Genomic DNA, 9709 nt, shown 5'->3' with positions numbered 1-9709 from the left:
TTGTGACTGGCTTCTTGCACTTAACCATAGTTACAAGGTGTACTAATTGTTTTACATAATCAGGGTAACAATACGAATTGATGTCTGTTATCAAGTGCCGTCGAGTCGGTTTCGACTCTTAGCGACTTTGTATAGGGTTTCCGAAGAACGGCTGGTGAATTTGAACCGCTGATCTTGCGGTTCAAACCGACTTTGCGGTCCAGTGCTTATCCTGCAGCGCCACACCAGGACTCTAATCTGTATTGATTAGAACTTGAGAAAAAGAGGAGGGGCGGGAATCATAGTCCCCCTTGAATACAATCAGTGTTGTATACTTTTTTCTTCCTATGCAAGGACATTATTTGTATCTGATTGGTAAGGAAATGGAGGCTACCACGCAAGTTCTTTCCCACTCCATCTCCCTCTCTGCCTCCACTCCCTACCTGCCAGCTCGCAGCCTGGGTTCCCAGGAGGAGCGAAAGGAAAGCGCCCCCGCCCCTCCACGCTGGCGCGTCGCTTACGTCAAAGCTCTGAGCCGCAGTCCCCTCTGGGCCCCAGTCGCGCTAGTTTTGACAGGGCGCGATGGCGGCGATCGGGGCTGCTGGGGTATCCTCGGCCGTGTCGGAAAAGCAAGAGTTTTACCAGCTTTTGAAGAACCTGATCAATCCAAGCTGCATGGTGCGGAGGCAGGCGGAGGAGATCTATGAAAATATCCCAGGTCTGTGTAAGACTACGTTCCTAATAGATGCCGTCAGAAATAGAAGAGCAGGTTATGAGGTGAGACAAATGGCTGCCGCACTGCTACGACGGCTTTTGTCCTCGGGGTTTGAGGAAGTCTATCCAAATCTACCTCCCGATGTGCAGAGGGACGTCAAGATTGAACTGATACTGGCTGTTAAATTAGAAACACATGCTAGTATGAGGAAAAAACTTTGTGACATTTTTGCCGTGCTGGCCAGGAATTTAATAGATGAGGACGGCACTAACCACTGGCCCGAAGGTTTGAAGTTCCTTATTGATTCCATCTACTCTAAAAATGTGTTTCTATGGGAAGTGGCGCTTCACGTTTTCTGGCATTTTCCTGGGATTTTTGGGAACCAAGAACGGCATGATTTGGATATCATCAAACGGTTGTTGGACCAGTGTATTCAAGATCAAGAGCATCCAGCCATCAGGACATTATCCGCGAGAGCTGCAGCTGCCTTTGTACTTGCTAATGAGAACAACGTCGCTCTCTTTAAGGACTTTGCAGACTTGCTTCCGGGAATCTTACAGGCTGTGAATGACTCTTGCTACCAGGACGATGATTCCGTCCTGGAATCCCTTGTTGAGATTGCAGATACTGTCCCTAAATACTTGGGTCCTTCTTTAGAAGACGCTCTGCAGCTGAGTCTAAAGTTATGTGGTGACTCTAGGCTTAGTAATCTGCAGCGCCAATTGGCTCTTGAAGTAATAGTGACCTTATCTGAAACAGCAACCCCAATGTTGAAAAAACATACAAATATTATTGCCCAGGCTGTTCCTCACATATTAGCAATGATGGTGGATCTACAAGATGATGAGGACTGGGTCAATGCTGACGAGATGGAAGAAGATGATTTTGACAGCAATGCAGTTGCTGCTGAGAGTGCACTAGACAGGCTGGCTTGTGGGCTTGGTGGCAAAGTGGTTTTGCCAATGACCAAGGAGCACATCATGCAGATGCTACAGAGCCCTGACTGGAAATATCGGCATGCTGGGTTAATGGCCTTATCTGCCATTGGAGAAGGATGCCATCAGCAAATGGAATCAACTCTCGATGAAATGGTTAACTCGGTGTTGCATTTTCTTCAGGATCCTCATCCAAGGGTGAGGGCTGCAGCCTGTACCACACTTGGACAGATGGCTACAGATTTTGCACCTAGTTTCCAAAAGAAATTCCATGAAGCAGTGATTGGAGCTCTGTTGCGTACCATGGAAAATCAAGGTAATCAGCGCGTGCAATCACATGCAGCCTCCGCTCTGATTATTTTTATTGAAGACTGCCCCAAATCGCTGCTGGCTCTTTATGTAGACGGCATGGTGAAAAATTTACATTCCATATTGGTGATTAAATTACAAGAGTTGATTCGGAATGGAACAAAGTTGGCCTTGGAGCAACTTGTCACAACTGTTGCCTCAGTTGCAGACACAATAGAAGAAGACTTTATTCCATATTATGATATATTTATGCCCTCTCTGAAGCACATTGTCGAACTTGCTGTTCAAAAGGAACTCAAGCTTTTGAGGGGAAAAACTATTGAATGCATCAGCCATGTTGGGCTTGCTGTTGGGAAGGAAAAATTTATGCAAGATTCATCCAATGTGATGCAACTGTTGTTAAAGACACAGTCAGACTTAAATAATATGGAAGACGATGACCCTCAGATCTCGTACATGGTTTCAGCCTGGGCAAGGATGTGTAAAATTCTTGGGAAAGATTTTCAACAGTACCTGCCACTGGTTATTGAGCCTCTTATTAAAACTGCTTCAGCTAAGCCTGATGTTGCTCTCTTAGACACACAGGATGTGGAAAATATGAGCGATGATGATGGCTGGCAGTTTGTAAATCTTGGAGACCAGCAAAGTTTTGGCATCAAAACCTCAGGACTTGAAGCAAAAGCAACTGCTTGCCAGATGTTGGTTTACTATGCTAAGGAGTTGAAGGAAGGATTTGTGGAATACACAGACCAAGTTGTGAAGCTGATGGTTCCCTTGCTGAAATTTTATTTCCATGACAACGTTCGAGTAGCAGCAGCAGAGTCCATGCCTTGTCTTCTAGAATGTGCAAAGATTAACGGACCAGAGTATCTTGCACAGATGTGGCAATTCATATGTGATCCCTTAATCAAGGCTATTGGGACGGAACCTGATGCTGATGTACTCTCAGAAATAATGAATTCTTTTGCCAAGTCCATTGAAGTAGTGGGAGTTGGGGGCCTCACTGATGAGCACTTGGAAGAACTGGGAGGAATACTGAAAGCAAAGCTTGAAGGGCACTTTAAAAACCAAGAACTGCGACAGGTTAAAAGGCAGGAAGGAAACTATGACCAGCAGATTGAAATGTCTCTGCAAGACGAGGATGAATGTGATGTGTATATTCTAACAAAAGTATCAGATATTTTGCATTCATTATTTAGTACCTATAAGGAAAAGATTTTACCATGGTTTGAGCAGCTACTTCCATTGATTGTAAATCTCATTTGTTCAAGTAGGCCATGGCCCGACAGACAGTGGGGACTGTGCATATTTGACGATATCATAGAGCACTGCAGTCCAACCTCGTTTAAATATGTAGAATATTTTCGGTGGCCCATGCTCCTAAATATGCGGGATAACAACCCTGAAGTCAGGCAAGCTGCTGCATATGGCCTGGGAGTCATGGCACAGTTTGGGGGTGACGATTATCGCTCTTTATGTTCAGAAGCCGTCCCGCTGCTGGTGAAAGTTATTAAGTGTGCGAATTCTAAGACGAAAAAAAACGTCGTTGCTACAGAGAACTGTATCTCAGCAATAGGAAAGATTTTGAGGTTTAAGCCCAATTGTGTAAATGTGGATGAAGTCCTTCCACACTGGTTATCCTGGCTGCCACTGCACGAGGATAAAGAGGAAGCTCTTCAGACTTTGAGTTTTCTCTGTGACTTAATTGAAAATAACCACCCAGTGGTACTCGGTCCAAATAACTCCAATCTTCCCAAAATAATCCGTATAATTGCCGAAGGCAAAATTAACGAGACTATTAGCTATGAAGATCCTTGCGCCAAACGCCTAGCTAATGTCGTGCGCCAGGTACAGATGGACCAAGAGTTATGGTTGGAGTGCACATCTCACCTGGATGAGGAACAGCAAGCAGCCTTACAGGAGTTGCTAAATTTAGCCTGAAACACTTTAAAGTCACTTGAATATCATTGCCATAAAAATAACATACCAAATAAATGTTAGGGGTGGATTTCATTAGAACTGAGAGAACTTATTCTCTCCCTGTGTAAGCAGTTCATAGTTCTTCCCTACATTTCTCCAGAACTAGTGTTACAGCCTTCTGTTCATCTTGCATGTTTTATCCCTTAAACACAGACCCTTGGTGACAACCTGTGCTTCCGTTGCCTTAGAATGTTTGTCCGTTTCCCCTAATTGGTAGGAAGTATATGTACATTTCTACTATTTGAACTATTGATGCTGGGCAATCAATATACTTGGTGCCAAGCTGTCACGCTGAATATCACAAGCTGCTAAGAACTCACAAAATTAAGACAGGAAAACTTTCAGGACAAACATTGGAAATGTGGGCCATCAAGGGTAGAGTGGCAAGCTTACTCCTCCTGGATAACACTTCTGGTTGTCATGGTATTGAGAGGATGTTGAAATTGGGAGAGAATTTTGAAATGTTGCAGTGGATGTGGGGAGTTGATAATATAGTCCTGGGAATTGAGTGAGACATACCCGTAGTTCCCAAGGTGTCCAGCTGAGAGTTATAAGAACTTTAAAATCCCCTTAACTAGACTGTTAACTCTACTTCTTAAGTTAGCCAGGATCTAAAGAGCCATGGTTACTGAAACAGGACTCCTGGTACATCTAACATTGGTAGCGTGTAACATAATGAAACACAGTGTTTGATTAATTGTAAGTAATCAGTATTTGTGGAAGGAGCCAATCCGTGTTACGTGTTTGAGCAGAGTAGTGTGTGTGTGTGTGCCGTTTTCCACCCTGCAAAGCAGCTCAACAAGAAGAGAAACCTTGATTTAGAATGGGGCTTAACTAGATTACTATTTTGAAGAAGTTCCTAATAGATTGTGTGGAAGCACCGAAGAGTATGCTATTGTGAAAGTAAAAGGCAGGAAAGTTCATTTTAGCTTTAAACATGAAGAAAAAAACAACTTTGAGACCCATCATTTAGGAGTAGATGTGCATTATAGGATCTAAGATAAACCTTTCCTAGATTTCGATAAATCTAGGGTTAATTATATTCCCAATGTTGGTCTTTAATCTCAAGCTTTTTGTAAGGTAGAAAAAAAACCTTTCTACTCAGCCAATCATTGATCCCAAAATTAAAAAACAAATACACCTATGATGATTTCCTGGGGGCTGTTGTGAGTACTGTATATGTAAAGTATTTAGCAAACATTTAAGACCTAATAAGTGTTCAATAAATGGTAGCTGCTATTGCTGTTGTTTGTACTTCTACTGTGTTCTTTGTTGTGGCTTAGAATTCCTCTTACTTAGGATCTCATTAACTCACCAACTGCCAGTGCAGATGGGCAAACAATCAAGGTCATTGTGAATAGGGATTTGAAGTTGAGATTTTATGTATGCAATTCCTGTCTATTCCACACAACTAGTGTGTAGTGGGGAGAAAGTTAAAGACACTGCAATATGACCACAATTTGGTTCAGTTTATTCAAGATAAAGAGTGTAGTTGAGAAAATAGACAACTCCCACTACAAAGTATTAATAAAGAAGAGAAACCTTGATTTAGAATGGAGCTTATCACTGGGTGATCAAAGTAAATGGCCACTTTTCCTTGCACTTATTCCTATTTTCTATTATATCTACACCATGTTTTTTGTATAATAAAGTGCTTTTGCTTTTTAGTTAAGGGCATGTCCTACTGTCTTAATGCTGATCCCTATCACCTCAGCCTCTTACTGAAGTAAATGAGGGCCAATTTACTCACCCACACCGCTTGCGGTTTTCTGTCCCTTAATTAAGAAGACTTTAATCAGTGTTCTTAGCAATTCCCTAGAGAGCTCTGGTAGCATAGTGGTTACGTGTCGGGCTGCTAATCTGAAGGCCAGTAGTTTGAAGCTACCAGCTGTTCTGTGGGAGAAAGCTGAGGCTTTGTGTTCCTGTAAAGATTTAGTTTCAGAAACCCTATGCAGGGTTGCTATGAGTCGGAATGGACTCCACAACACAACAGCAGCAGTTAGCTACACTCTTGTGTACTGGAAAGTCTCCTAGGCTACTTTGAATTATTGCTGAGTGTCGTTGAGTTGGTTCTGACCCACAGCAACCCTGTAGAGGGTTTCCAAAGAGTGGATGGTGAGCTTGAACTGCTGACCTTACAGTTCAAACCGACTTTGCAGTCCAGCGTATTAACCCACAGCGCCACACCAGGTCTTTGAATTGTTGTCAAGTACCGTGGAGTCGGTTCTGACTCATAGCGACCCTGCACAGGGTTTCTGAGGCTGTAACTTTACAGGAGCAAAAAGCCTCATCTTTCTCCCGTGGAAGCGCTGGTAGTTTCCAACTGCCGACCTTCAGGTTAGCAGACCGATTCGTAACTACTACACTACCAGAGCTCCTTAGGACTTTGAATTAGGCACCTGGAATTTTAGGAGCATGATAGAACTAGATTTGAAGTTTGACAAACTAATATCAATGTAAGCATCCATTTCCCCACCTATAAAATGGGAATTCTTCCCCCAGGATTACTGTGAGAAGGAAAGAAGATAATGACGCAAGTGCTTGGTGGCCCAGAGTTCAATTAATGGAAGCTAATTTCTGAAGAGTCATGAACTAAAATTGATGGCCAAAGAGGAGGAGGGGAGATTTGTCTGGGTGGGGTGGGTTTCCATCTCTGGGGCTTTATCAAAGGACATTCGGGCTGTTCAGACAGATAGGTGCTCTGCTGGCGTAATGGCTCAGCTGCTAACTGAAGGGTTGGTAATTTTAACTCACCAGCACTTCTGGAGGAGAAAGATGTGGCAGTCTGCCTCTGTAAAGATTCCAAGATCTGAGAAACCCTTTGGGGTGATTCTACTCTGGGCACTCTGAGTCAGAACCAACTTCATGGCAGGGGGCTAATTAGATACCTATTTAGTTGCCAGTTGCTGACTTTGGACTGGTCCCTGCTTGCTTCCTGTGAACTCAGGTGTATCTGTAGGCTGTTGTTAAGTGCCGTCGACTCAGTTCTGACCCAGAGAGACCCTGTATCGGGTTTCCAAGGAACCGCTGGTGAGCTTGAACTGCCAGCCTTGCAGTTCAAACGGCTATACAGTCTGGCAAATTAACCCACAGCGCCACACCAGGACTCCTCGGCGACAGAGAAAGCTGTAAATGACTAATAAAGTATGGATATCTGACAAAGTGAGAGGAGATGTTGAATGTTTGATAATAGGTGGGTGTGTACATGAGGAAGCTTCAAAAAGTTCGTGGGAAACTAGAATTACCAGAATTTTCCCATGAATGTTTTGAAGCTCCTTCATATTTCAGATCAGGAGCTTTGATGGGCTGACTACTAACCAAGAGGTGGTGATGTGCTGTCGAGTTGATTCCAACTCATAGCAACCCTGTATAGGGTTTCTGAAGCTGTAAATCTTGCCAGGAGCAGAAAATATCATTGTGTGAAGCAGCCACTGGGCTGGAACTACTGACCTTGTGGTTAGCAGCCCAACATGTGACCCACTAGGGCACCAGGACTTAGGACAATTCACATCAGCTTCTGTAAGGATTGACAGCCTTGAAATCCTCGTGGGCTACTTCCACCCTGTACTCTAGGGATCCGGAGTCGGAATCCACTCAATGAAAGTGGGTTTTATTTTGGTGTACATTTCACCCAAGATCAATATTTCATTTTCCCCACAACAAAACTTTGAGGTTTTCAATTTTATAAATGATTGAAGTTCTATCAGTGAGAAATAGTCTTAGGAGTTAAGATACCCCAACTACTTTAATACAACATTTACTTGCTCTATTTTTATAATTTGTGTTCAAGTCCAAGTGTCACATGAGAGGGTTCTGCTTAAGTAGAAAAAATTGTATGTGCCGCCTTACGAAGTTGTTCTTGAGTGGATTCCAACTCGTTGTTGTGAAGTGCCGTCGAGTTGGTTCCGGCCCATAGCAACCACATATAGAGTTTCTAGTAGCAGCTGGTGTGTTTGAACTCCTGACCTTTTGATGAGCAGTCCAGTGCTTATCCTACAGCACCAAATCAGCATTCCCCTCTTTCCAATGTTGTTGTTAAGTACTGTCAACTCAGTTTCGACTCGTAATTACCCTGTATAGGGTCTCCAAGGACCAGCTGGTGGGTTTGAACTGCCGATCTTACACTTAACAATCCAGTGCTTGTTTGGTGCCGTCAACTTGTTCTGACTCATAGCAAGCCTGTATTTAACTATGTTATTTCTTGGAGTCCTGGTGTGGCACTGTGGGCTAATGCCTCAGACTGCAGAGTCATTTGAACTGCAAGGTCAGTGGTTCAAGCTCACCAGCTGCTCCCTGGAAACTTTATACAGGGTCACTATGGGTCGGAATCGACTTGACGGCACTTAACAACAACATGTTATTTCTTAGCAGATATTAAGAGTATGGAAGTATACTTACTTTAATGGAAAACATGAGACTAGTTTCCAAAATATGAATTCGTGTTAAGAACTGGGAACAGCATTTTCCAAAACTAGTTGTGTAGATGACTACTTGAATTCTGTAAGGAGCTCTGGTAGCTTAGTGGTTACTAGTTGGAACCAACTCCATGGGACACCACCACCACCACTGGAATTCTATAAATCACCTCTTTGTCTTTTGCTTGTGAACATGTTTCATTTTGTCAATCCTTAACGTCCTCTCAACTTCCTAGGTTTATATAACAGACCAGAAGTCACAACCCAGGTGGGCGGAGTGGTGCAAAGGGAATGTAAATTTTAGAATGGATAGGATTTTGTGCTGTCTTTCTCACAAACATTTCTGTTTAACAAAGATCCTCTAGCAAGTTCCTTCAGGATTAATTTTAGTTTTTAATACTACTCATAGGGTTGTTATGAGTCGGAATAGACTTGGCAACAGGTCAAACTCACCAGCTGCTCCTCGGAAACTCTATATAGGTTCGCTATGCATAGGAAACTACTCAACGGCACTTAACAGCAAGGAGTCCTGGTGTGGTTCTGTAGGATACGCACTAGACTGCCAACCACAAGCGGTTCAAATCCACCAGCCGCTCACTGGAAACCCTATACAAGGTCGCTAGGAGTCGGAACACACTGGATGGTACTTAACAAGAGACATGAGAGACCAGGTGTGGTGCTACAGCAGAAGCACTAGTCTACCAACTGCAAAGTCAACTGTTGAAACCTACCAGTCGATCCTCGGAAGCCCTATACAAGGGTCGGTAAGAGTTGGAACCTACTTGACAGCACAGAACAACATCAAGAACAAGAGAAGTGTGTTCTCTGGCGGCATTAGCTTTAAGAAAAGCTCTTTGACGTGTCCTTCCCTACTCCCCAACAAACGGTGTGTAAAGCTGCGCAGGCGCCTTGTTTTTCCCTCGCCCCGCCCCTTACTAGTTGCTACAAGCTGGTGACATCATTAGTCGGCGCAACCTGCCAGGCCTCAGCTCAGTTTAGTGAGTGGAAGTCTTCGCCACAGCCTGAGCCCCGCAGAGCGCGACGGGGAGGAGGGACCTGGCTCTACCACGCATGCGCATCAGTGATGGCGACGGTGCTCCTTTCTTTGCCTTTTTCCACTGTTCGCCGGGCCGGGGGTGCTGAGTGCCCTCCCCCTCAGCTGTCGCCCCCTCCCCTCTCCTCCTCCCACCTGCCCAGCGTGGCTCCTAACTGACAGTTGTCGCCCGGCCAGTCCGCGCCGCCTCCTCCTGCTCGGGTCCCCCGCAGGTAGAGAGGGGCGGGAGGGGGTGTGAGGGAGAGGAGGAGGAGCCGAGGCCGCTGCGGCCCAGCGTTGCGGCCCCTCCTGGGAGGCGAGAGGGGCACCCCCCTTCCTTCTC

At 44.6% G+C, this 9709-nt stretch overlaps 1 protein-coding gene across 3 annotated transcripts; it reads left to right on the top strand.

Moving 5' to 3' along the window:
- Positions 1 to 538: 538 nt before the first annotated feature.
- Positions 539 to 5161, top strand: RANBP6 (RAN binding protein 6). 3 transcript variants are annotated; one of them, XM_006863760.1, is made up of 2 exons: positions 562 to 756; positions 1813 to 4245. In XM_006863760.1, exons 1-2 carry the CDS (start codon positions 562 to 564, stop codon positions 3877 to 3879), a joined length of 2262 nt encoding a protein of 753 aa, XP_006863822.1. In that variant the 3' UTR covers positions 3880 to 4245. The 3 variants fall into 3 exon arrangements, with proteins under 3 accessions (XP_006863821.1, XP_006863822.1, XP_006863823.1); XM_006863761.1 differs by having other exon boundaries at positions 562 to 697; positions 1813 to 1883; XM_006863759.1 differs by having other exon boundaries at positions 539 to 5161.
- Positions 5162 to 9709: the final 4548 nt, after the last annotated feature.

The sequence above is a fragment of the Chrysochloris asiatica genome, unplaced genomic scaffold, assembly GCF_000296735.1.
Source record: "Chrysochloris asiatica unplaced genomic scaffold, ChrAsi1.0 scaffold00056, whole genome shotgun sequence".
NCBI classification, from domain to species: Eukaryota; Metazoa; Chordata; class Mammalia; order Afrosoricida; family Chrysochloridae; genus Chrysochloris; species Chrysochloris asiatica.
Note: the sequence above shows the minus strand (reverse complement) of the source record. Positions and strands in the feature narration are given on the sequence as shown.